We start from the raw sequence: 27,685 nt of genomic DNA on the forward strand, positions 1-27,685 counted from the left end.
TTAGCACTTTAAGGAAAATATAAAAATTAATTAAAATAGTTGTGCATGTAGCTGAGTAATATATACGTCATTCGCAAGTCATTTGATTTATTTGACTGATTTTGCAATCCATCGCTGTCGGCACTGCGATGGCCCCACCCCCAAATTGGGCGGAAATGGCCAAAAGCTGCAGCTGGCGATAAGTTGGCAGTTGCTGTTGTGGCAGACACAACATTAGATTTGATCTTGGGCGCAGCGAGTGCTTAATTGCCGGTTTGGCTGTCTATCAAGACAATCAAGTTGAATTATTCCAGTGGTTATTGTTGCTCGCCGTGCAGTCTGGCGAAAAATTTTAATTAATGCAACTATAACTAACAAGGAGCAGCAAAAACCCATTGAATTTCGCTGTCAAATTGATGAACTTTCGCAAACAATTGGCGGTGGCGCAAGTCTGGCAGCTTGCAGTTTTTGGTCATTGTTTTTGGTACAATATTTACGTTTAATCAAATGGAAAATCCTGTGCGATAACTGGAAGCTGTAATAACAATCCATCCAGTGAGCCTTGTGCCGGGGAGTACTCGTAAACATAATCGCAGTTTCAGTTGTGCGATTTCCTGCCATTCGAATGGATAGTCTATTTATTTTGTGGTTTGCAGTTCTGCGGACTCGCAGTACATACGTGTATGTACATATGTGGGTTTATACATCATTTTAATTAAAAGTGGTAAAAAACACATGTGCCGCAGCGAGTGCACATAATGCGGAGCAGATAAAAATGCAATGTGCCCGCAATACCGCAATTGGTTTAACATTCCAGGCAAAACGCGGACTGCATAAACAATTAAACCGATTGAGTTGAAAATGGCGCGTAAAAAATGCACTGTTAAAACCGCAGGATAAAAACATACATTATATTGTAATCTAACATTTCGATCGTGGCCAGGCAAAGACCGCTTGATATGTTTACTCATACTTAATTGGTTTAGTGCCTGGCGGTATCGATTTCCGGCGCGTTCTCATAGTGCCACAAATCATCGGAATTCATAAATAATAAAGCCTTTTAAATGATTTAAAAAGCGTTTTGCATATTTCATGCCTGTTCCCAGCTCCTCTGGCTGCCAATTAAATGCTAAATAGATTAAAATGGCAAAATAGCGATAAACTCAATCAGGAATTCTGATTTATGCCTGCCAAATAGGCTTGTTCAACGTAGTGAAATTCATACCCACGCTCTTCAACTACCCTGCACTGTTGCACTTTGAAGTATTTATTAATACTTTTAGTATAAATGCCTTTTTTTTTTCGTTCAACCATCATCATCATGAATATTTAACATGTAAAATGACTTGACTTACACGAAGTTAAGCATCAAATAGTTTGTTTTTAATACTTTTGTTGTTATAAGTATTGTTAAATATATATCTATTCTATTAAATTCCTTCCTTACTTTTAAGCTCCTTCGTAGAGTGCAAAACAAATTATTTATAAGCCCCATCTAATTCGGCGATCTTATCAAGGCAACCAGCCGCAAATCGATGGGACAGACGTGCTCATAATGCGTCAACTAATTGCTCATTAATTCCCAAACATGATTTCCAATTCAATCTGACTCGGCTAATTACAAAACTTAATCCCGTGGAACGGACGTCACCCCCCAAAATAACACCTGTTGATATGTACATATATGCGTATATCCGCGTTGTAGACTTCCGCTTCCCGCACTTCCGGTTTCCCATTTTCCTCTTACGCAGGGCCAACGATGTTGTTGCAAGGCAAACTTGGGTCCGGATTTTCCCATTTAGTTTGTTTTGTTTTCCGATTCCAATTTTTTTGCCGGCTCAAAGGCAAACACATAACGCAGCGGCAACCCCCGCTGGACACGCCACCCCCCTCTAGTGGGGCTGCCACTCAAAGTTTTGTCGTTTGGAGGATGGCAGAAAAAGCGAATGTCCAGTGACAGCTACCAACAAGAGAAAAGCGATTCAGTCCACCCGTTGTACATTCAACACAATGGGTATAAGGCATTTGGATACTCTATCTATAGTGAAAAGTATGTTTTTGGCGAAGCTAACTGAATATTTACTATCAAATAGTGCTGTTAGTTTAAACATCAAGGATGCCAATAAATGTCTTTTCTTCAAAACATAGGCATCCGTTTTAAGAAATCATTTGCCGTATAGTAAGTTCCTGTAGAGCTTCTAAATCCCCACTTATGAAAAAGTTAACTAATTCTGTTTAGATGCGCTTTAACAACTAACGATATCGTAGAATTTTTAAATTTTTTCTTTGTAGGGTATAGGGAGATCGATACCCTGTCCTAAAATTATTCGTAATTAGAGCGGCACAAACGCTGCCCATCAAGAAAGGGTAGCATGGGGTCAGCAAATGCGCATCGCTCAGTTTTTGACACGCACGGCAAATATGTTTTTCTGGCTCGAAGGATAGCAGACCCTGTCCAGGAGCGGTTCAATAAAGCCAATACTTACCTTATCACAGCTTAACATCATAAAAAGCACTAAATAATATTGTTTGTTATGTAAATACGGCACATGCATGGGGTCAGTTCATTTAATGCGCCCCTTTAGGCGCGCGTCCTTGAACCGCTCCTGTTGTGTGCGAACGTGCCCTCGCATGGAATGGATGTGGTCCGTCCAGCGGCTCCGCCCCACAGCCCTTGATGCATCCTGATTTTTTCTTTGGACTGCCCCCCATTATGCAAACCCGTCAGTTGATTAATAAAGCACTGGGATTGCTCGATTGCAATGTTTTTTGTTTATGATTCAAAAGGAACATTTAATTTATTTGCTTTGTTTTTTTGTTTGTTTCGTTTCCGAGTTTTTCTGTTTCTTCTGTTTTTCGTTTCCGGCTACCGCTCTTCACAAAAATTGAATTTCTGCTTAAGGTTGTCGTTCTGGTTCTTAGCTTTATCTTGGTGCCACGCCCACTTAGAATAGCGTTCGAATAGATAGAGGGGGTGGGGTCTCAAAGGTGTCGGTGTGTTTTGAGTATTTTGAGTGTTTCGAGTGTTGCGAGTGTTTGTGTGTCTTAGCAGATATTCCTTCTTCATTTCGTTTCTAGACGAAAACACATTAGTTTCGAGTTTTTGTATACACATACAATCATACGCTAGAGTATATCTAAAAGTAGGATACAGGGATACATCTATATAGAGTTAAAGAGTGAGACATATGTAGAGTGAATGACAACTTGTTTTGCTTTGTGGTTTCTAGGCTTCCGCTGTGTGAGTGTGTGTGTGTGTATGGTTGTGTGTGAGTGTGCGTCTGGTTGTGTGTGTTTTAGCCGCTTCCTTCCGGGCTTTACACGTTTGCTGGTATTGGGGTTGCTTTTCCTCTTAATAGCCTTTACAGTTAGTTTTCAATTTGACGACAAAATATACGTTTAGTCATAGACATACACTCACGTACACATATATAAACATGAAACACATTCAGTTAGTTATAGTAGTGGGCTGCTCCTTTGATTCAAGAGCTCCGTCTCCTTAGCTTTATAATATATTTAAAGTTCTGCTCGTCCCCCCGAGTTATCTTTAATTGTTTGGTGTTCGTGTGGGTGTTTTCTGTGAGTGTGCTGAGTTTAGTTGGCTGCCTGGCAGCCTTTTTGGGATATTTATTAAATGCAGAGAGCTTTGATAGTTTACAGTTCAGTATTTGCTTAGTAACGTTTCCATAGTCGAGTGCGAAGCTTAAGAATAAACAATATCGGAGATGGCTTACGTAGCTAGACGAATAAGCAGCTGCTGGTTTGGAACTATTTTCTATTTCGACCTTAGTTAATTCGGTGCGTGACTGGTTGTTGTGTTCGTATTTGCATTTCTTGCAGATTCTTTTTTCTTTGATTACTACGGAGAACATTTAAACTACGTTTAAGTGGCGGCCTTTAGCTATTTATTAATTGGAAAATATTTTGGGATGGTTGAAGCTGCCTTCCCCATTGAATAAATCATCTCCAATGTCTTCTGGCACATCCACTTCCCCATCCCATTGCATTTTCCAAGTCTTCTGGGGGTCGTGGGTGGTTTTTTTGGGGCTTGACAACTTTAAGTTGTCGCCTGAGCTGGCTAACGGAAAGGCAAATTAATACATAACTCTGAGGAAATGGATACAGAGATAGAAACAGAAACAGAAACAATTTCTGGCTAATTCAACTAAAAGGCGTACACAAACAGCAAGGACGTCTTAAGCTGGAGATTTTGGCTCGGATTGGGGCCAAGTGACAGTTTGAGATGCGAACGCAGACACTCACAAGTGCACTGAGCGAAAACCCAGCTGCATATTGCATATTTCATGGCGCATCCTGCCAGAAGCGGAGATTATTCCCCTGTCCTTTGACTTCGAAATAATTGAGCAACGAAACGATTGCGACAAGTTTCTCCGAAACTGAATTAGTGCGTTATACGAGCAAGTTGGGGACAAGTTGTGAAGGATTAAGGGATGCAGGGCAGTCTGGGGTTAAGGTGCTAAGGGAGCTCTATGCAAGCGAGTGTGTTGTTGTGTTTGTGGTCGTGGGTGTGAATAATGTTCATCGGTTGTTTGCCATCGGTTTAACATTTGCTCTTTTTGCTTTTCACCTGATTCAGATTCTGTTTTGAACTTCCTCCCTTATGACATACGCAATAGTAATAATAATAATCAAGGTAAATAAATATATCGCATTCGTAACAATCTCGAGGACAACATTCGTGAACAAAAGATTCCGCATCCTGTTGTCGCATCTCTTCCCGTTCAATCCTTCGTCCTGTGCTTACACTCTACACACATTCAATAAAATATGCACATCAATAATTCACATTCATTTATCATTTATGGTTCGTGTATGTGTCTGTGTGTTGCTGTGTGTTTCGCCGCGTGTGAGTGTTTGTTATTCAATTGCTAACTACTTAAATGTCAGTTTTATCTAACGCTTAACCCACATGCCGCTCGGGGGGCCAGTTCGACCCGGGCCCTGTGTCAACGGGTTGGAAAATTATAGCTTTTCTATTGTTGGGTGGACCTCAGTTGCTATTTGACTTTTGACTTGCTTTGATGCATGGAATCACGTATACGCAGTGTGGCCTTACTTGCACTATGTTCGAAGTGGGATTGAACTTTAAGGCCAGAAAATGGCATCACTCATACGCCGTGTGGCCTTAAAGCATTCGATGTTCATTTGTGCGCACTAGCTGGTATACATATCGCTCAAACGCAGCGTGGCCCATGTTAATATACCTTATTAGCATACCTTTCTCTTGACATGTTAATTTAACTGCTTTTATTAATTTTAATAGTTATTATCAGCTCATTGAGGTCCACCTCAGTGTACTGGTGTGTGTATATGCGTGTGCTTACGTATCTGAAGTTAGCTGGCTTTCAGTGTAATTGGTTTTGCGCCAAACTCTAACAGGTAAATTCACATTTAATCTCACATTTAAAATGCAAAAGTTTCAATTAATTTATTTTGGGCTTCGCTCCGCTTGACTCCACCTGGATACTGCTCATCCGTCGTCAGTCCTTCGTCTCGCTTAGATGTACATGCCCAGATCCGCATGGAAGTCCTGCAGATACGATAGCAACTGTGGGGGCGTAGGTCGCTGTTTGGCCTCGCAGTGCCAGCAGCAGTTCATAACCGTAAAGCTAAGGGTTGGTTAAGGTGCAAGGGAAGAGAGTGAAATTTATATTTATATTTTTCGTAAATTCAGCAATATTTTCCAGGGGCTACTTACAATTCATCTGGGCAGTTGACGGGCTGCTCCAGCCGGAAGCCGGCAGCCAAGTAATTGGTAAGCTCGAATATATCCACCTCCTCGTGCGGCATCTGGGCCAGAGTGACCAGCTCCCAGTAGGTCACGCCCAAGGCCCACACGTCGCCCTGGGTGGCATAGACCCGCTTCTGGAGCGATTCCAGCGACAGCCACTTCAGCGGGCGATTCTCATTGTCGCCCAGACAGTCGTAGTCGTCTGGGAAGAGATCGCGGGAGAGGGCGCTATCGCAGATCTTCACATAGGACTCTTCGTCAAGGCTGGAAAAAAGTGGGATAAAATAATAGTAATGGTAATGATGGCAATTTCTTAGGCTTAAGCCCAAAAGTGTAGAGCAGAATGTGCTATATATGTTGAATACTCACTAGCAATTGCGTGTGGCAATGTCCTTATGAACGATTCCCAGGGAGTGCAGATAGGCCAATCCCTTGGTGATGTGCAGCCCAAACTCAACCAGTTGGCGCGTACTCAATGCTGTGCTCGATTCCCGCGACTTTTGCAAGTACCTTAAGTATTAAGAATGTGATTTAACAATTAATAATATAAGATGGTTTGCTATATAGATAATTCTTTAGATATTTCCCACACTCCCTCACACCTTCCATTTTGTACTTACATCTTGAGATTGCCCTTGGACGGATGGGGATAGGCAATCTCCGGCGGACCCGGCAGCTCCGTGTTGGCCAGCAGCGGTGCCAGGATGTGCTGGTGACTGACGCCAATCAGCAGGGAGGCGTCCTGCAGCAGGCAGGCCACCTGGGTGAGCGAAGCGCCATCGATGACGGTCTTTACGAGCGCCTCGCAGGACTCGCCCAGCTTGCCGGCATAGATCCGGCCGAAGGTGCCCTCCTTGACCAGCTCCTCGTAGCTGAGGGCACCGGGCTGGACGCTGGGTATCCGTCGCAGGCGCTGGTTACCCTTCTCCCCGTGACTGGCCATGGTGATGGTGCTGCCGGTGGGGATGCCACCAAAAAGGCTTAGGCTGCCACTTCCGCTGGTGCAGTTGCCATTGCCGTTGCTTCGGATGCTCTTCGGCGTCGACAGGCTGCAAGGCTGAAAGCAAAAATAAATGAAATTAATTTAAAGCTAAGTAAATAATAAATAATAATTTATGTTTGCTTATTGTACTGGATTTAAATTTATACAGTTTATGCACACACACTTCATTATTATGGTCCTTTTTTCAAGCCAATCGAAATGTTGGAAATGTATATTGACATTAAAATTATTCACTCAACTTGCCACATGTATTAAACGCTATTTAAGCATTGAATTTATACAATTTGGGTTGATGGCAACAACACACAAAGCTATTAATAATAAATTCAGCAATTAATATGTAAGCAGTGAATGTGCAACGTGCGTGTGGAAATTCGAGTATCCAAAACGGTGGGCGGCGTACTCCCCCTTCTGTTTAGGTGACTTTGATCCAATATTGCAATCAAGATTACTTCGAGAAGGGGTTTCCGCTCAAGTAAGCTGCTCAGTGGCAGGACACTCGAGTCGAGGAAACTGTATAAATTTCCATATTTCCGTGCCCCATCTAATTTGGGCCAACTAAGGACCCTTCGCCAACCGAGAGTCCCCCCCCCCCCCCCCAAAAAAAAAAAAAAACCAACTGGCAAGGACTTTGGCAACAGAAACAGCAATTTCAGCTGCCGGATTTGCATCTTTCGACTTGCATCCGTTTACCGTTAGTCATGCACTCGGCTGCGCTCCTCCGTTCATTCATTTTAATGAATTGAGTTCCGTTTCCGCTCCAAGGCACTCCCACATCTTCTTCAGCTATAATTTAGCCGCTCGACCCCCCACCCAACCGCTCGCTTGTCTTACAGCATGAATAATTTATTGGCTGGCAAAAAAGCTTTAATTCGCCGAGCATTATGTTTGCACAGCCGTCGGTTAAGGGGGGGGAGGGGTAGTTAAATTTTCCGTAGCTGGAACTGGGGAGCTCAGCTGTAGGAAATTGCGAACTCGTCTTGGGCAAACAAAGTCTGCTGCCAGATAACCAGAAGTCGGCTTTGGAATGGGGCTAGCAGAGCACACCAACTCGGTTCGCCCGCTTAAATTTCAGCCTACACAGCACATTTATTCCCGCACAACATAAAACAGTTGGCCGAAACGAAAATAGATAAAAAAGAACTGAGAGAAACTCGGTCTAATAAACACAAGAAAAATCAGCACAACTCCCTCGGAAATCTGCATAACTGCGGCCGAGTTCAAGTGGATCCGAGTGGCTTTTCCCTGGACACTAAATCTCCATCAGCTTTCAGGAGCAGGAGCAGCGGGAGCAGCGGGAGGAGCTGGAGCTGAAGCAGGTGGATGGCGTTTTTATTAAAAGCCACCGACGGCAATATGCGGGAATTATATTATTTGGTGTGGTCTGACAACAGCTCCCGCAAAAGGCAGGACAAAAGGACACGACCGCCGCGAGGAAGCCAAACGACACAATTGCAGCACATTCGCAACAGCCACAGCGACAAAAGGCAATAAAAACAATAGTTGGCTGCCTTTTGTTAGTGAATTTCATTTCATTATTGCCTTCATTGCCACTTTCCTGAAGGGGGCTGCCCCCGATGTCCTGCTGCCCGCCTGCGATTCCTGCTGTTTGTCCTTTATTGTGTTTGTCGTGCTGCCGTTGCTGCTGTTGCCGCCGCGTTTGCTGCTGCTTTTGGCCCACAAAGAAAATTCAATTAAAACGCAACAATATCGCACTCCATCATCAAAGCTGTCCCGCCGCGTGGGATGAGAAAGTGGACGAGGAGCTCTTGTTGCTGGCTGCGATTGGTCAACTGGTGGGGCATGATGTCCTGGCTGAGCCATAAATCCTCAGAGATTCACATGCAAAGGCTCCCCTTTCGCCCATCCAGAGATCCAGATTGTCTGGCAGACCTTGAACCTGTCTGGTGTCATTACGAGTCCTGGCCGCATCCCGAATCCTTTGTGGCATGTCTTAAAGCTCGGGCAGAATTCGTTAATGAGTCCCGTTCAAAGGTAATTAGAATTTGATTAGTCGGCTCAGCATTAAATGACGAAAATGCAATTGGAAAGAGTTAACTCCTTCTTAAAGAAATCTCTGAATTTAAATTAAAATTGCTTTGTAGCTTGTAAACAAACTCTTGGCGAGTCCTTTTACTTAATTGACATTAATATACATATTTCGTGTACTTAAAGTGACTTCTAACCTCTTCAATAAACAAATTAAATCTCTTCAGCATTCCTAGAATCATTACTAATCGTCCTTTTATCAATCTTGCAACTTTTCCAAAGCACTTCGAGTGGCTTAGCAAATAGTTTAAGGACACAGTTCAGTTTAAAATAAACCAATTGTGCACTTCAATTGACTTGTGCTCTCTTAGCTTTATTGCTCTCAATCTTGGCTGATTGTCATTGAGGAAATACTTCAGATTTTCCTCTGTGTGAGCTGGCCAATAAATGCGAAAAATGTCAGTAAAATTAAAACGAAATTGGTCCAATGCTTGTTGCCAATAAATAAGGAGGGGGCAATGGATTTTATAGGAGTGCTGCCCCCACCCAGTTTAAATTGCAAATGAAAATGTTCATTTCGGCTTTCGATATTAAATGCGGATGTCAAACGACGGGGCATTATTGCTTGCCATTTCATTTGAAATTCGAAATGGGCAAGAAGGCCAAAAATAACTGCCAATTGGAATTTGCAGCTGGGCGTCAAGGATACGACTAGATAGCTGTTTGAGGACAGGATTGCAGCTGCTGCTGCTGCTTCTGCTTGGTTGTTGTGACATTTCTAATGACAACCGGGGTGAAAGGGGGCAGGGGGTGGTGGGTCCTGGCTGTGTCCTGCAAATGACGTAAGCACAAACAACGAAACACACACGACTTGGCAGGCGTCTGATTTGTTATGTCACTTGCAGCTCTATGGCTGCCCGCAGGAACAACAACCGCAACCATCGTCGCCGCTCCACCGCTTCTCCACTGCACTTCTACGCCGCCCCCGCCACCCCGCTTGTAATTAAAAACGCTTGATGACAATTTTGCCAGAACGTCGCCCGTCAGCACGTCACTTGCCGGCAAACCGAAGCTGCAGTCCAACTTTTTGGCAAGCAGCCGAGGGAAATGCAGCACAACATTTTCACACAATTTTCCAACACCGCACAGTGGGCCGGGTGGGCGTAAATATTTTAATGAAGTCTCACCGCGGCAACTTTCGTGTTGGGCAACCTCGAACAAAATTCGGTGGGAAACTTTTCTTTTAATACACACCGAGAGAGAGAAATTTAAAAGTGCAGTCTGTTATACATTAATTAATTAACCAAAATGTCGAGTAAGGTTATAAATCAAATTCGTATAAACTCAACGATTCTGTGCATCCAAAAGTATTAAAATAAATGCATAAAGCGAGCTATTGAGGCGAGCTATTCCAAAATTGAATGCTACTTTGCTTTTTAGACAATTTATTCACTTTTATTTTCAATGCGTTAATAACTGAACTCGAATTTCTCCAGGCATTGTTTGAAAACCACTGTGCCAAAAAATTGTTGACACAAAATGCAACTATGCAAAATGCTGCTGATGCTGTTGCTATGTTGTGTGCAGCACTTTTTGCGTTATTTTCCCACTAGCAGCACTGAATTTTACTTTAGTCGGGCAATGACAGCATTTTGTACGTATCACGTATACGACCTGTCGCCTTCTCCTAATAAGACCTGGCAGTGAAGTGGAACCAGATGAAAAGCTGGCTGCCAGGTGGAGCTGACAGTGCGTCCTGCACGCCGTTGGCTCAATTATATTTCAATTTACCTGACAACAGGTCTTTTGGCCATTTTGGTACCCCTCTCCCCTCCCCGCTTTCCCCTGGGGAAAAGCCTTTAATCAAGGTGGAAAGCCTCTCTGTCTGACTTTTCGCTCAGCCTTTCCCATTTCTTTTTCCGACCCAACTAACTGAACTCTCATTATTTTGGCATTTGCATGGCCAATGCTGCCAGGACAAACTGTGTGTGCCTTCTAATTTGCCGGCACCAACTAATTTGAATTTCGTTTGATTTATGGCTGATCGATTTGGCCATGGCCCGAACCGCCGCCACACCCCTCGCCATCCTTTGATGCATGGCATTTTGATGAGTCGACCTCGTTAGGCCCGTCGTTTAATAAGCGTTTTTGGGGCAACCAAAAAGGTTCTTTCGTCTAATGCATAATTGAAGAGGGGAAGATGTCGGCTGGCCGGCGTTTTAATGGTTTCTAATTAAAGGTGGCGCATACTTAACCAAAGTCGCAGCTTACACGCACTTAATCACGCATAATTGCCTTTCAATTAGCCATTGCGTGCTCTGGCCACGCCCCAAGGTACTCACCTGTCTGAAGCCCCTTCCGCCACTTCCCTCTATTTTCACCCCCACCATTTGGCTCAGCATTTAATAATGCGGTTGCACAATTTACACATGTCCCACACAGATTTCCATTGATTTTCTCGGTTTGTTGACTTTGCAAATTAAATTAATTTGCTATTGACTGGTCTGCAGTTTGGCTCAGTTCGTTGCTCCCAAGAATGGTGCTTTGAGTGATCAATGAAATCCGTCAATTAAAGCTGAAGGCGCCCATTTTAATGGAGAAGTCTTGTACTCTAATTCGTTTTCGGTGATTTCCATGTTGCGCCAAGGCAAAAAGTAAAGTGCAATGTGTAAACGGCGCCCCAAAGCGAAGAGGTTGGGGCAGCCCCTGGTCTTTGGTCCTTGGACCACAAAGGAAAATCGGAACAAAAGAAACATCCGCCACTTCCGTTTGTCTCTCCTGCGGCTGACAGGAAGCAATCAATATAGTGTAATGCCAGACAAAAGCATCCGCCGCAGTTTGCCTGACCAAAGGGGAATCCCCAGCGGATGGAGGATGGCTGAGAGTTGAGCGACTTGAAAAAATATCGACCGACGTTTGGGTAATTTGTCAACCTTTGGCGACGGCTTTTGTTCGCCGGCTTAACCCCTTGGATTCGTCACCTGGCTGGTCACATACCTCGACGCCCATTAACTGTCATTTCCCTTATTCAACCTCTACCCAAGTTTTGTTCCGAATGTAAGTAATGCCTTTTAATCAAAAGCAACAACAGTAGTAAATCCATTAATGGTTTACGTGTCGCCGACTTTCACTGGGTGTAGAACTCCCTAGGCCTTAATAGTCAGCTCCCCTTTTCCCTGAACATCCCCCCGTGGAGCTCGACTTCACCACCTGCTGAGTAGGTTGATTTACAAATTTCTTTAATGGGGCGACAACAACATTTTTAATTAGCACCTGTTCCTGCTGCTGCTCAGGTTAGTCCGCCATTTGTCGATCCAGTAATCTCCATAAAACAGGAGGACATGCTCGCAGTTCCTTGGAAATTAATTTCCAACTTTTCTTGGCTCCTCGCCTCGTAATTTCCTCCGTGGTGCGAGTACAAGTACTTCGACAACTTTCACCCTAATGATGCCATTCAAATGCGTGGCACGATGTTCCCGGCTTCTCTTAACCCATTACATTCTGGGTTCCTTTCGCTTTAATTCCACTGTTTGCTCCAGTTCCCTTCCTCTCGCTCTTTCTTCTTCCAGCTGATCCAATATACTAATGCCTCTGTTTAGATTCAGTTTCAATGCCTGCTGGATCCACGGAACATTGCGCATCCGCCCTGTTGTCCTTACTTTTAGCAGCCCCTTTGCAATTTGCCTTTTGTTGTTGGTGCTGCAATAATATTTTGCAAGTGTTTCTAAACAAGCACAAAGTCATGTTTCAACAGCTGTAGTCTGGTTTCTGTTCGCTGCTGTTTTTATTGTTATGTGCCACTACTTCCCTTACTTCCCACACTTCCACCCCCAAACCCCCTTTTCAACCCCACATTGTAACTGCTTTTTGCTAAACTTTCGCTGCACATTAAAGCAATTTGGCCGACGTTTATAGACTGATTTAATAGAAACTGCAGGGGCGGGAAGAGGGGATGGCTCCACACCCAAAATGAGATATTTCCACACAAATGAACAGAGCCAGACCTCGAATGTGTGTGTGTGTGTGGGTGCGTAGAGTATCTGTGTGCAATTGGATATAATTGTTTGACTAAATGAGTGCGTTCGCCTCTTGTTTGTGCCCCCAAATGTGCCATACTTCGCTTAACGCTCACACATGGCCAAAAGCCTGGCCAAATGCAAAGGGGGGAGCTGGGGTGCAGAGGATCCTTTGGATAGCGAGCTCAACATAACGGAACAACAATAATTATGGCAAGCACTCTCACCCTCCAACCGCATCCCCACTTCCATCTCCACTTCGCATCCACTTTAATTTCGGTGGAAGGGAATATATGTGTATGTCCTGAAGAGAGTGCGAGTGGGATGGAGTATGGCGAGAGGGGGACGGAGAATTCATTTAATTCCCAGCCGTCTGCTTCGATGCGTGCATCCTTCCACTAGATAGAGGCGAATCCAAATGGATATGACTCTTGGCATTGTGTGTGGCCCGATAGCCGTGTAAGTGGGTGGAGGAGCAGCTCTTGCCACCGATTCCATCTGCGATTGGAGGCTGTTCCCATAATGAGCATGGAATGGAAGTCTAAACAAACAGGAATCGCTGGGCAAACAAGCGGCGGATCAGGCCAAAGGAGACGAATTAAGCTGAACACATAAAAATCCCCTCCAGTTTCCAAGGAAATTGAATATTTAATTATGGGTCGATGGAAATTGCGTTAGAACTTGGTGACGAAAATGGGCCAGACATCATGATGGTAGGCTATGGAGTACGACTAGAAAAAAACAGTGTGGGTCCCCGGAATGTTTACAAGGACAACAATTGAAAGAGGCTGCTAAATAATTTATTCCAATTTGGCAGAGATTTCCTAGACACCAAGAAGTTAACTTGGCTCGAAAGAAATGCTAATGTTCTCCCTAGAGGGAGATGTGCTTTTAAAGAGGGAGCAAAAGACTTCAACTCCCAAGTTGATGGAAAATAGTCCCAGTGCTTCGGAAGAAACCCTAATGGTTTGGTTCATTCAGTGGTTAGTTTGGATTTAGTTTTCTAATTTTCGCCCAAGGGGTATTCATTGCCTAAAATTCACTGGATTGGAAGCAACAACTGAGATAAACAGGGCCAGACTGTCTGCGTCTCAGTGAATGGAGTACCTTTCGCTTATCTAGGCGGCCATTCCACCTCCTTCCTCGAGAGACTCACATGCTCCGCCTCTCGAGGCACTGGGTTTGTGTGTCGCCTTCACCTTCGCCCAGCTTCCACTTCCACTTCCCACCTGCCACATGAAGTACGTGAGCGCCACACGAAAGATCCCCCCTTCGAAATCAGACCCAGACATCCAGACATCCTCGAGGGGAGCGGGTGGAAAAAGCCGCATATTTATGAATGGCTCTTGTTTCGAGTTTAACGCACTACGGGAGATTTATCAGCTCGTAAATATAAATTAGAATTTAATTTTTATGGCCGAGGAAAGGTGGCTAAAGGGGGGTTGAGAGCGGGTCCTCCGCCTGGGGAGCAATCGAGTGGTCCTTGGCACAAATTAGAGGGTAGTCCTGGCAACAGGGAAGCGCAGTCTGCTTCAAGGGTATCTCCATTTCCATTTGCGCCTGCCACGTGTCGTAATATATCAAAGGCTTTGATTTCGTGTAGACCCCAGTCCGAATCCCCATTTCAAATCCAATCAAGCCCCTGGGATAGTCGCTAGTGGGTTAGATAGTGGATCCACGGCACTCACCTGGGTCAGTTGCGAGGAGGCGTAGTAGGAAATCCTCGAGGGACAGATCGACTCTGGCTTCGAGTAAATCGTCTCTGCGGTCTGTTCGAGGTTCATGGGCAGCAGGGCGGTGGCATACGGCGTGGGGGTGGGTGAGCTCCGGAAACCTGTGGATTGGTCGAGGGAGTGCCAGGGGGAGTTGGTTAGGGGTCATCCGAGTGGGTAATGAACTTACGGTCGAATATGCTGCACGACTTTTTGCTGTCCGCAGGGTATTTGTTGAGGCTGGCAATGGTCGCATAGGATCCCGTGGCACTCGGCGGTCTTCCCAGGGGATCCAGTCGGATGAACACGTTTTGGTGGCTGCCATAAGCTGCGGTGGTGAAACTGGTGCTAAAAAAGGGGATGAGTGTTAATGGAGTGGTATGGCGATTGGGGGTGGCGGATAACCCACTGTAGCGAGTCCTGGCGAAGCTGTTTGCGCGCCCTCACATACATCATGCTGGCCACTAGTCCCACGGCCAAAACCAAACCCAGAGCACAAGCGGCGGCACTGAGGAGGGCGGGTCCTTGGGAGGGGGCGTGGGCTGGCGCCGGCGATTGATTGGGCTCAGGTGAGATGCCTACGAAACGGATGTCCGATGAGTGATGGATAAGTGGGCGTGGGTGATGATGGAGTTCTGGGTGTACTCACCTTTGGCGCAGATCTTATTGCGCTTGAAGTGGAGCCGGGTGTCGTTGAATCGAGGAGGAGCACGCACCACCATGTTGACATTGACAGGCATCTGTAGGCTCGCATTTCCGGTGCAGGGCAGGTAAACCAGGAAGGACTCGATCTCCTGTGGAACCAGACCCTTGTGCGGAATGCTCAGCGTGGGCGTGCCCAGTGCCTCCTGGTCGTTGTTATACTCAATACTAATGGCGTATGGCAGCTGGTCGAGAGTGGAATGGTTAATTATCGCAGGTTCTAGATGACTGCTCCTGGTTACTCACTGGGTAGGCAATCAGACTCTGCCAGGAAAACTCCAGCTCATGGACATCCGCGGGCACTGGGACGGTGAAGTGCATTGCGTATGTGTTGATGGCTCCCTCGTGCACATAGAACAGGTCCGCCTCGAGACCTGCGGGGATGAAAAAACCAACAGGATATACAGTGAGAGAGTTGCGGATGCGGATGCACAGCAGACGTAAAGCGAAAGTTTCCCCGCAATTTGCTGGGCACACCCACTCCATTTGAGACGGAGATTCTTTCCGCTGAGCAAACTTTGTGCATTTGCTGTTTACACTCCCCTCGAGCGTTTCTCTCTACCATTAAGCGGAAATTGATTTTCTCAGTGGAAAGGGATGGTTAAAAAGGGGGGCAACACTAGGTGACAATGCTGGTGGGTAAACAAAGCCCAAGACACAATAATAATCGAAATCGAATCCGTCACCAGCAGACAGGAGAGTCTCGAGATCTTCTGCAGGACGAAATGAGGAGCGACAGGCGTCCTGGGGGAAGTTCTTCGGGTTGGAGATATTAAAAGGTGTCAACTGCGACTGCTTCATCATAGGACGGAGTAGCATTGGCGGGCTCAGGAGTCCTGGAGTGTCCTGATCTTTCTCACTCTCCATTCGAATTGCCCACCCGCTGGCATTGAAAGACGAGCTGCTTGAGTTAAAACGACGTGAAATTAAATTTCTTCATCCGCTTTTATTGTTGCTCTTCCTATTTCTATTCGACGCCCCCCTTTTGGGGGAGGGGCTTATTATTTACTCCACGGGATCAGGCTAAGTTCGCTATTCACCAGAGTGGAAGGAGTGGCATGCCGGGTGTTTACCCGCTTCAAGTTCGAGCTGCTGCTGCTCGGTGCTCCGACTCCGCCGGATGTTGAATGTAGCAATTCCGCTTCCGGCGGACTAAGCGAGGGGATGATTGGCGCAGGACGAAACCGCCTGCATTTAGGATAGAACAAAGCGCTCGCTAGCTGCTTAAAACAATTTTAAATCCAATTACAGAACAAGAAAAAGCATTTTTCGTTAGCTTTCATCCTGCTCTCAGCTTCATCTACATCTTCAGACTGATTCTCCCCACCAGCTCAGCTTTCTATGCGCTTTCCACTTTCCTTTTACCATTTCAACATTTCTGGCTTGTTTTTGAGTCCCAAATTGCTTTGCTCCCCGTCGCGTTTTTAACCTGGCTCTCTGAGTGGGCCAAGTGCACCACTTTCCTACCTACTACCCCACGAAACTTCTTTGAGCTGGTGAAAAAACACATACATAACCCCAAAGTGCTTCCCATTAAATATGCACAAACACGGAAAAGGACAATGTCCCCCTCTCATCCTGTGCCTTTCTATCTATCCTTTCTGTCCTTTCTCTCTCATGAAGTTTTAGGCAGGAGGCATTTGAATAAATGACTGTCTCAATTAATTCAGCTCTGATTTCTGGGATGTCGCAGCTGCTCCACCACTCCATTCTCTTAGCCCGTGTAATGCCTGTCACCTCGATTGGCTTCACTGGGGAGCACAATCCTGAATTGCACTTTAAGCAGCATCAATTGGCAGTTCTCACCCTCTTGCGCAAGTTCATCCTGCTCCTGGTGGATATCCTTCCCATCAGACCCCTTTCCCTTGCAGTGTCAAACTTTGCTCGTCTTTCATATCACGGTGCCGCCAACTTTGCCTGCGAAAGTTTCGCTGCTTTCATGAAGGCTCCTTTCTTCTTGGCTCTCTTCTGGATATTCCCTCCTTTAAGACCTCTTCTTCCAGGCCCGGTAATACCACTCCCATGTATCTTGCCTCCCTGGCCATAATTATAATTCCCGCCATTGCGATTGTCTGAATGACTCCGCCGCGCACACGTGACGCTGCAACCGCAACTCATATTCTCATGGATGGGGAAATGGGGCTCCAGAGATGGGGACAAAGTGGAGTGAAGGCCAAAGAGTGGCAGAAACTGGCTGGCTAAGGTGAATCCCAGTTCCACGTTAGTTCTGCAGTCTCACATTGCCAACGAGAGGAGACACTATTTGCATAAGAGATTACGGGGGTAATTAGTGTCATTAGTTGGGAAAGTGCACTCCAGCCCCCAACCCCCAACCCCCAACCCGCAACCACCTCTTCCGATCTCAGGGGAGTGCAGGATCCCCTCGTCGTTGATTAAGGCTGTTCCTGCTAATTGTCCCATGAATCGGAGATGAGGATTGCCCGCTCAATTGGCACAGTTCCTGATTGCCTCCCCCCGAATCCCCCTGATTTTGGAGCAATAAAGACGGATTCCAGATGCCAAGCCACCCTTTAAAAGAAACACGTAACAGGGGGTAAATTAATGTGCGGATTTCGGACTGTTTTCTATTCATTAAAAATAATTTTCTTTTGCATTAACTTTTCATTGGCAGGGAAGTATCAGACCTTACCCGCCGAAGGTTGTGGTCCACCCTCAGGGTGGGGCACTTGGAAGCTGGTCCGAGGGGATCGGGTGGCAAGGAAAAAGTGTGCACATCAAAGCGAAACTTGTTGAAATTGCATTTTTACGCACCCTTGAACAGGAAAGTCTTCAGCGGAAGGACTCAAGGGCGGAAGGGGGAGTGGCTGTGTCGGTGGCAACGGGGAAAATGATTCGTTGCTGGGACAACACATCCAAATTGAACTCAGAGGCGGAAAATCTCCAACAAAAGCGCAGAAAATATTTAATTTTAATGCTTTCGACACTTCATCGAAGGGATTGGGTGTCACGGGAGGGGAAGTTCCGGGTTTTCGGCTGTGACAATTGATACGAAATGGGAAGAAAGCAATGAACTTTGTTTACTCTTCTACAAGAAAGTCACCAGAGAAGCCGAAAAGTGCACAACAAATGGTCGGAAGAAAAACCCTCAGTTCCATGTGGGATGTGCAGCTAGAGAGTCCAGGAAAAGTTGGCTTGCATGGAATGGGGACTAGTTCGTGCATCCGTGACCAGCCTTCCACATGAAGAAACTCCCATGGAGACCGAAAAGCAGCGGAGGATGAAAGGGAAATGAGGTGGAAGTCTAAGGGAAAATCATGCACAGGAATTTTTCATCTGGAGTGTGAGGTGGTGGAAAATGGAGGAGGATGAGGGTCAGTTTGTTTGATTTCATGCTGCTTGTTAATTTCCAAATCGAAACAACTCGGAGGGTGGCAGGCATCCCGAATGGAATGGATGGGAAATATTCCAGGGGTGTTAACTGGTCGTTAGGAACATAACGAGCTTTTAGAAATGGAGGCGGGAACTCCAAGAGCAGGAAGGGAGGAAGCTTGAAAAGAATCTTCGCCAGGCAAAGGAAATGGCGAGAAGCACCAAACAAAGTGAAAGCGTCTCTGGAAATGTCGCTAATGAAATCCGATTTGCATGGGGATAAATAGTTGAAATGGCGGACAAGTTGTTTATAAAGTGCAATTGCCAGGAAAGAGCCCACTTGCCCATTGAACCGGATGCATTTGAATGGCCTGCAGGCGGGATTGATGGATGTCAGGAGGTGGTGGCAATAATTGGATGCAGCACAGCTCACTGATCCATCAATCTAGTATCCATCTCACCCATCCATTTGACTGTGGATTACTTTTACGCCATCAACTAATTGAAGAGCCCTGATTTGGCAACTAGGAAGCGGAGTGGAGTGGATGGAACCTGCATAATGAGATGGAAGCACTTATGCTCCAATTACAGCTAAGTGCCGGAAAATGCTGTGACCAGCTAAACATCGAGTGATGGAGTAGCGACCGCGAACTAGGCCAGTTTCCATGCCTTTCCATCGGAGTTTCCACTCCACTCCCACCTCCACCTCCATTCCCGTTCCTGGGATCCATTAATCAACCTGAGGAGCAGGAAAATCGCGAGCCAAACGACAAGCACGAGGCCATTCCTCCTTAGCGCGTCTATGAAATCCGTGTAACTCCCATCTGGGGGAGTGGGCTGGGCGGGGGAACTTGGCCTTGGCTCGATCTGGAGCCGGCGCCATCAATAACGAGAATTCGCGTTTAGCAACAAACGGAAAAACAAGAAAACAAACAGGGAACGGCGAGCACGGAAAACATGGAAATGTGGGGAGGCAAAGGAAATGTTCGAGGGAAACGGAAAATGGGGGAAAGCTACTTGCAGCTGTCAGCAAGGTGAAGGTGGGTGGTTTAGGCCCAGCGGAAATCGATTTGTGTGCGATTTGTTTTGGTTTCGCCCACTAAGTATGCCCATATAATTCCACCTCCCCTCATCCATCCGGCAACAACCTTTCCTTAATGGTCAACTATAATTTCGGAACTATTAATGACTGTGACATGGTCGCCGACTTCGGGGACTGTTTGTGTTTTCGTGTTCAGGGATCAATGAATTTGTCCTGTCGCACTTCGGCCTCCAACTATTAATCATAGATCCTGGGTCGTGGAGTGGGTGTGTCGATGTATCGGTCCCCCAATAGAGGTTTCATTAATGGATTAGGAAGCGGAACTGAAACTGGACTTACCCATCAGTTTCATCACCTCGTGGTGGCTGATGAAAATGTTCAGATAGCCGCTGACCGAAGTGGAAATGGTTAGGCATAGGAGCAGGATCGGGAGGGGCGGCTTCAGAGGAAGGAGTTCCATGGTGGCGCGGGGTTTGTTTGTTTAGTGGGTGCCGCGAGGAGTCAATAAATTGTCAGAGCATGTGTCGCAGCAAGTGGCGAACATTTCCACCGTTTCCACAGCTCCACTTCGTCCGGATGCTCCCCTTTGACAGCCAATCTCAATGTGTTGCCATTGATGCGTAGCTTTCAGGAGGAGTTGGGGCTATGCTTCCGGGGTGAAGTTTCCTGGTGCTGAGTTTAATTCGGCTGCCAGTTGCTCCTGCCTCGGTGATGGTTGTCTGTGGCTGGTGCCACAAACAGAGACTCAGAACCAGAACAGATCCCAAGCTCTCGAATAAGCGTTAAAATCAAATTCCAGCTGCTGCTAACTGTTCCGGCTGGAAGTGGGAACGAGATGGCCAGAAAGGGGTCTGGTCTGTCTGCCAAATTTGGGAACTTTTCAGCCTCTGCTTCCGCTGGCTGCTCCCCTCAACCCCCTCCTGCAGTCTGTTTCGGAGCAACTTTTCCGTTTTCAGTTTTGTTTTGCTGCGGTTGCTGTTGCTGGTGGTTTCCTCAGCCGCCTTTTTGCATCAGTGTGTCCAAATTTGGCCCAGACTGAGTTTGGTTGGCTTTTATTGGCTGAGCTCCTGTCAACTGGCCCTGCTTTCCTCTTTCGGCTGTGTTGTTTTGTGGCTATCGCCTGTCACTTTGTCCACTTTTCTGCTGCTGGTCACTCCATGTTCCTTGCTCCAGAGGCCTTCCTCCTCCGATTTCTTCCTCGTTTATCCACAGTTCCTGTTGGTTAAAAAGTGATTTGATTTAGTGCAAATCAGACTGCAGAAAGAAGTAAAGTTGACAAAAGGAAGATGCGTTTATGGAAATGGTGTTTTCTCAATTGGAGGACTTAGAAATGAGGGTGTATATGTGGTGATGTAATGTGATGATGTAATTCGAAAGCTGCAAAAAGATTAACAGCTTAGGGGTTCCGAGGGAGATCCATCTTAACTTTCCATAAAGTAACTGATTTACATCGCATATGAGTTGGTGGTTGGAAATTGCCGGCGCTTTAATAAATTTGAGGCAGTATTTATGGGTTTGTTTGGCATAAATTATGAACTGGAAAAGGGAACAAGTTTTGGCTTTGGAAATGTTTGTAGTTCAAGTGGTTCAGGTGGTTTTCCCCCTGCTCATTGTTGTTTGGTCTACGTGTTTATTCAGCTGTCCCGCCCCTTTCCCCCTCATCCTTGCAGGTTATCCTTGCTGGTTGCGTGTGCAGGTAACCCGAATGGAATGCCAACTGAACTGGAGGAGGAAGGTGGGTCAAAGTGCAAGCGGCGCTGGCCGGTGGGAGATGGGTGGGGCATCGTGGGCATGCCAATGGAACCGGGACAGTCGAGTGCCCCCGAAATGAAATTGTTGCCAAGAAGCAACCAAAACTGCTTCTATCTCCATGGTAAACTCTTTCCCACTTGGCTTTTGCTTTTTGCTCACAGCTCTTCTCGCTTTTCCCCATTTTCTGGCCGCAATAAAAATCGAAATCAGAAAAGTTTGTTGCCTTCAATTTTCGATTTCTTCTTTTTGCGTTGGAACATTTTTGGAATTTTAAAGTTTCATCAGCAGTAGATAGTTTCCCAGCCGATGGAAGCAATTCCCAAGCTTAACAAAAGAATGTTGCGGTCTTTTTAATTAAACTTATATGCGCCCAAAAGAGCGCCGCGGGATGGCAAGTGAATCACTTGATTAAGGGCCAGATCATCAGCACATCTAGCCACCATCCACATCAGCCCCATCATCATCACCTTTATCACCATGAAAGGGAGTCAAGAAGCAGAGGCAGCCGCATCTGCAGATGGAAAACACGATTTCTCCGGCTTTCGAAGTCATTCAGCGAGTGCATTAATAATTCAAAAGACAAATAAACGATGGAAATGTGTGTCTTTGCTTGTGTGTTTTCCAAGGGGAGCTCAGTGTAACTGATTTAAATGGAGCAGCAGACAAACATTGAGCAGGCTGCACTTCCTGAAGGGGGCGGCCGATGGGGAAACGGGCCCATCCTTCCCAGCAATCATCATCTTAGTCGATAGCATATTAACTACATCAACTCAATCATAATCATGATGGTGGAAAGTAGGAAGCGGGACGCAGCCGGGGGCAAAGTAAGTTTCCTTCGAGCATTTTCTGCTTACTCACACGCATCATCTGTCAGTCTGCCACGCCTCCGAATCCATCCATCCTGCCAACCAACCTTCTCCTCCCGGCAAGTGACAAATTGAGCATTGGCCGTTGTTTCTGCAGCCGAAGGGAAAGATCGCAAAGGATGAGCCACGGAATGGATGAGTTGGCGGTGGGTAAAAGTTTTCAATTACTCGGGGGAAAATAGGCGGGTGAAGCTGACACCGTAATGAATAATAATCTTTGCCGCTCTGGCTGCATCATTTTTCCCCAGCTAATATTTATCGATGTGTATTATTTTCCGCCCCCCTGAGCCTGGCCTAGATTGAAAAGGCTTTCGGATCGGTGGTTGGGGGATATGGGGCCTCGGGCTCCACCCGACTCGTTTCAATTATAAAATGGCTTTCGCTTCTAATTGAATCGTAAGCTAGAGTCGGGCTGAGTTAATATTTTATTTCCACCGATTGCTCCTTCCCCTCCAGCCATCTCCATCTTTTCGAGCTCTGTTTGCTTAGCGTTTCCAGTTGCTCGGTTCCTCCACCCGACCCTAAATGCCCTGTCATGGCTTTAGCCCACCCACTTCACGCCCACCTCCGCAATACCCATTCCCCATTTCCCAGCTCCCAACTCCCAATCCCATTTGTTGTCGCTTGGGTTGGGAAAACAGCCGCGGGGCATTTCGTAGTAGCAACCAAACTGGCATACCCCCGACTTCTATATAACTGATGATAAACAGCAGAATGTGGCAGGATATCCATCTCCTTGGCTATTAAAACACCGATGGAATCTATTTTGGCCAACAAAAACAAAAACAAATTTCGCATTTGAGTAATGCGAGTGGCCAAAATTAAAGTAAACTGAAACTCAAATTGAGTTTCGCCCTCGGCATTGATTGGGCGCCGAATGAGAATAGTTTTTCCGCCCCCAATAAAATATCGAATTGCATTCCTTGTCATCCCTGTGGCCATCCCCGTTCACCTAATGTATACAGTTTCTCTATGATTGTGTCTTTAGTTAGTAACGTGTTCATTAGTAAATTGTTATTCATTTAATTGTGTGCAATGAAGAGTTTTATGCAAGTAGGAAACATTCAAATTTGGGTTTAAATTTCCTTCTGTTTATCTGTCCATTCGCATGTCCTTATGTCCGTATAAGACCTTTAAAAAACAACTACACACTTTTTAAAAACAATAGATAGATTCTAATCTAGCTTAAAATAACTACACATTTTTTAAAAACAATATATGGTGAATATCGTTATTTTCTGCAGATAAATTCTCACTGTCAAAAGATGTCTCTACCCTCCAACAGGTGGCGCTTTTTAAATATTTATTTGTGATTCTTTTAAACAAATATTTATCCCAATTTGCCAAATGTTATTTTTTAAGTGCATAGGCGTCGCTCACATTAATTTGGCGAATAAACAACCTCGCCGAACATCATTAAATTGGCGTAAATATTTGAAAATGGACTCCAACTGGGGAAATGGATTTCGGCAACACAATGCGAAATTTTCGCGCTGACCGGACAAATTGTTGCCCATAAATTTTGATAACTGATTAAAAGTAACGAGCGACAGTTTGCCATGTCCTGGCATTACCTGAGTACTGTTGTATATTTAATGGCGAATTGCTGGCTGAATGTTGTCCCAACAATTGCCAATTGCAACACCCAACCACCCCCTCTGTACGCTGGCAAAAACTTGCCTGGCCTAATGTCCAAAATGTTCGCCGGACTGGCTAATTTGTGCAGGCAATTAATTTACATTACAACAGGAGGGGGTGGCGGGAAAATGTCGGGACGATTTGTTCCATTTTGTTTAATTTTGTTGCTGCGCTCCACTGAACTAACGATTTTCGGCCAAACATGTGCGCCAAAAATATTTATCCGAAATGCCAGTAACCCTCATAAAAGACATTCATGTTTGCGGCGAAATTGAGCATTAGTGTCTAGCCTGGCTAAGCAATTAAATTCAGAATTTGTGCTATAATGTGGCGCTACTCTAATTACTTTTGTAATTATTGTTACCATAAGTTAGGAAAAATATTGATCTCTAACTTGCCAAATTGGCATTAAAATATCCATGCTGTTTACAGCGTTCATTTATCCTTGGAAATGATGTCACATCTTTAGCAATTCCGAATTATTTTGTTTACTTTGCTTCAAGCAAATGTTTACAATGCAGTGAAGGGGAAATCTTAATAGCATTTTAATTATTTTTGCTGTTTCATTTTTAATGGCTTGTCAAGCTGCACAAACAAATGTGCACACATGCAAATCGAAAATGCAAATATCATTTGATTTTGCAACAGTTTCAGTGATTGTTTATTGTAAAAATGTGGCAAGTTAAAAGCTTAAATCTAAGCAGAAATTCGTAGAAATACAAATAAAAGTTCTTTTGTTTATAAGTCCTTTAGATATTTAAGAAATTCTTTCGAAAGTAGCGGGTATCTGTTAGTCGAGGTTTATAGCGTGCTTTCTCGTCTTGTACTGCCATTGTGTTTTAAACCGGAAAAACAGTTTCATACAGTGGTCATAATTTAAAGGTAAGACCTAAAGATCTAACCGCATTGTGGATTCCCTACTCCGCACAGCCGGGTAAACAGAATGAGGACTTTCAAGGATGCTCGTCTGCATGCAAGCGAGTGTCTAGTAAATAACCCCATAATGACCATCTCGCATATCCAGTTGCCAGTTGGCTGATCCAGAGGAACACAGGACTGCGCCACGCCACTGGGCAGCCGGCCATTTAACATGAAATACAACCTCAATTACGTTTTACGAGTTTAACTCAACACCGTGCGGTTGTCTGATGGGAATTTTCAATATTATGTGGCGTAAATTTATGGTGCCAAGTGACTCAAGCCGGGCTAAGCGAAAACACCCGAAAGGGAGGGACTTTTATCTCCGCTGAAGTATCTCAACGACAGTCAGGACCCTCGTTTTAAAGCCCCTCCAAGTGACGTGGGCAACGAAAACGACATGCCGCCCAACTCCCCAGACAATGGGGCAATAATCATTGATTTATGGCTGTCATTTCGGTTATTAAAATGATATTTTCCCCGGCTCGTGCGAAAATCTGACTGGCAACGACATCTCAGCCGCCTATCTGGGTCAAAACAGGACTAACGGAGACCGCTTTTTACAGTTTTATGCCCCTAATTGAAACATCAAGACGAGTGTCCCGCATTCGAGCGCTAAAAGCGTGCCTAATCTATGCATATTCGCCCAAAGACCCCTAATCAGGGGCTGAGGCATAAAAAACCGGGCTAAAAGCGAAACTGTGGCCCGCACTTAGGCCAACTTTTAGTTTCACTTTGTGCCTCCTTTGTTGCGCTGCTCCCGCCCACTGAGCCATTCAATCAACGTAGGCTGTCGTGTCGAGGCGTTGGCGTGCACTGAGTGGTCCGGTCGGTGGGTTGGGATTGGGATTGGGGCACTGGCCCAAAGGTCTGCAGGGTGGTTGGGTGGTGCTAAGTGTCGGGCCAGCCCATTTAGAGCTGCCCAAGCGCAACGAGAGATTTGCATTTTCAGCTTTATTCCTCTCCATTTAGGCGGGGTACTCCTCGAATGCCGGGGTATATCGGTTTTTTTAAGAACTATTGTTAAAGTGCTGACCCCATTAAACTGATTTACTGATTTCCTAAGGCCACTTGTTCTTAGAAAAGTTGTTTAACTGAAGTGTTAAGGCATATAGCCAAATGGCATAAATAAATTAAAGAAATATTTCTACTTAAAAGTTTTGTGGTAACTAACATTCTTTCTTAAAAGTTTTTACTAACTTTACTTAATGGCACTTTATTTGCCCAATGTACCAACACTATTGAGATGTGGCATCCTAAAGATATTCTATTTTATTTAAATTTTAAGTAAGATTATCTTTATCTTTACCCTTAATTTTGCACGTTACTCTGTAACCTTAAGGCACATTCAAAAGCCATTAAATATTTTCAAATAAGTGCATTCTATACTATTTTTCACAATCTTCATATTTTTTTGGCTGTCCACTTGGGGCTTTCATTACTTTTTATTGCCTACTTTCGGGCGTCCCAAGGAAAGGGCCATCATTCTCACACATTGCAATTAGTGTCAGTCCACCCTCGCAAGTTCACTCAGTCACGCAATGTGACACCATAAAAAAGGAACTGAAAAGCATATATATATTTTATATGTATGTGTGTAAGATGGGGTCGAGCACAATTATTTATTTAGTTCCGGTCGAGAGTTTGAAGTGGGTGCGATTCCTTGTGACGGGTTCAAGCGGGTGTTGAAATCGGTCAGAGCGAACAAAACACATTAAATGCTTACTTATATCACCGGGCAATCAGCTTTACGCCTGTCGACCGATCCGGAACACTGGGCGGGCTGATGTGAATCCGGAGCTTAATCCTTTTAGTTCTGCTGGTCAGTTGGGATCACACTGATGCGGAATCGTGTGGTATTATTGCACTTGTGATTAGCGGAAATTGCATATATCAGCACTGAACTCCGAGCACTTAATGCTCCATTTAAGCCGTGTCAACATGCAGGGGCAACGCGAAACAATTTTGTCGACGGCTGGGATTTTCTTTATTAATGATTCGGTTTTGCGGTACGCGAACCTCGCAGGAACCACGAAGCTACGCTTGTGTTGTTTGCTGTTGTTTGGACGGAGAATTTCGCTTTTTCCCTCGAAGCACACGCACACACTCACGCACGCACGCTGTTTTCCACAGTTTTCCGGCGGTGGAAAGTCCTCGACGACCGTGTGTTTCGAATAGTGGCGAGCGACTGAAGTCCGACGCTAAGTCCTACGTCGGGAGTCCTTGACTCCGGTGCTCATTTCCACGAATTGGCCACGAAAGAAGGACTCGGCTCTGCTGTGGGCACATGCGCAGGATTTTCGGTTTCCGGTGGGTGGGTTGGTGCTCCCAAAATGCCGGCAGTAAATTGGGTGGCCGCAGGGGGTTGGGTGCGGATTTTAGGGCCGGAGAAAGGACAATTGTTTGTTTTGTGTTGGTGTTGCTGTTGCTGTTGTTGCCACTGGCGGCTGCCACATGCAACTGTTGCGCATTTTTTTTGCAAATGGCCAGCGAGAAATGCTGTTCTTGCTGCGAACTGCGCTTGTTTATGATTGCACTTGATGTCGTGTTGAGTTTCGGGTTGCCGGGTCGGGTTCGGATAGCGCAACTGGAGCGGATCCAGCTCCGATTTGTGTTTATTTTGAATAATTTAAATAAATTTGATTAATGTGAATTTAAGCTGGCAAAAGTCAAGGGTACTTCAATTAATTTTTTTTTATTTAAATCCGCTTCATAATTTGCTAATTTGTAATGAGAGATAAACATATATTAAATGAAGTATTATTCGGATTTATTGTTTAAAGTATATAATATATCAAATAAAATATCAGTATATTTTATCATTATATATCGACGCAGAATTTAAAATTTGTTCTGATGGGCTGAACTTAATCGAATGTTTTTATTCCGCACAATTTTGATGTCCAAAGCTTTGTACGTTAGAGGTGAGGAAGTCACTAAGAGATTACTAAACCTTATGATACATTTTGCATCCTATTAAGTCAGT

The 27,685-nt window shown here is 45.3% G+C and overlaps 1 protein-coding gene and 2 long non-coding RNA genes across 4 annotated transcripts; 2 read left to right on the forward strand and 1 right to left on the reverse strand.

Moving 5' to 3' along the window:
* The first annotated feature begins 214 nt into the window (after positions 1-214).
* On the forward strand, positions 215-5,762 carry LOC116800504. The gene is made up of 4 exons (XR_004361442.1): positions 215-660; positions 5,264-5,379; positions 5,485-5,615; positions 5,675-5,762. It is a non-coding gene; the product is annotated as an uncharacterized LOC116800504 (long non-coding RNA).
* LOC6608935 (tyrosine-protein kinase RYK) lies at positions 3,190-27,293 on the reverse strand. Its single transcript, XM_032715883.1, has 11 exons — positions 26,426-27,293; positions 19,865-20,740; positions 15,400-15,527; positions 15,101-15,338; positions 14,861-15,029; positions 14,642-14,799; positions 14,428-14,573; positions 6,352-6,788; positions 6,101-6,241; positions 5,699-5,995; positions 3,190-5,609 (listed from the first exon to the last, which is right to left on the reverse strand). Exons 2-11 carry the CDS (start codon positions 19,983-19,985, stop codon positions 5,498-5,500), a joined length of 1,947 nt encoding a protein of 648 aa, XP_032571774.1. The 5' UTR covers positions 19,986-20,740; positions 26,426-27,293; the 3' UTR covers positions 3,190-5,497.
* LOC116800505 lies at positions 5,937-6,377 on the forward strand. Of its 2 annotated transcripts, none has more exons than XR_004361443.1 (3): positions 5,937-6,027; positions 6,104-6,237; positions 6,299-6,377. It is a non-coding gene; the product is annotated as an uncharacterized LOC116800505 (long non-coding RNA). The 2 variants fall into 2 exon arrangements; XR_004361444.1 differs by having other exon boundaries at positions 6,283-6,375.
* Positions 27,294-27,685: the final 392 nt, after the last annotated feature.

This window comes from Drosophila sechellia, chromosome 2R (assembly GCF_004382195.2).
Source record: "Drosophila sechellia strain sech25 chromosome 2R, ASM438219v1, whole genome shotgun sequence".
Taxonomy (NCBI): Eukaryota; Metazoa; Arthropoda; class Insecta; order Diptera; family Drosophilidae; genus Drosophila; species Drosophila sechellia.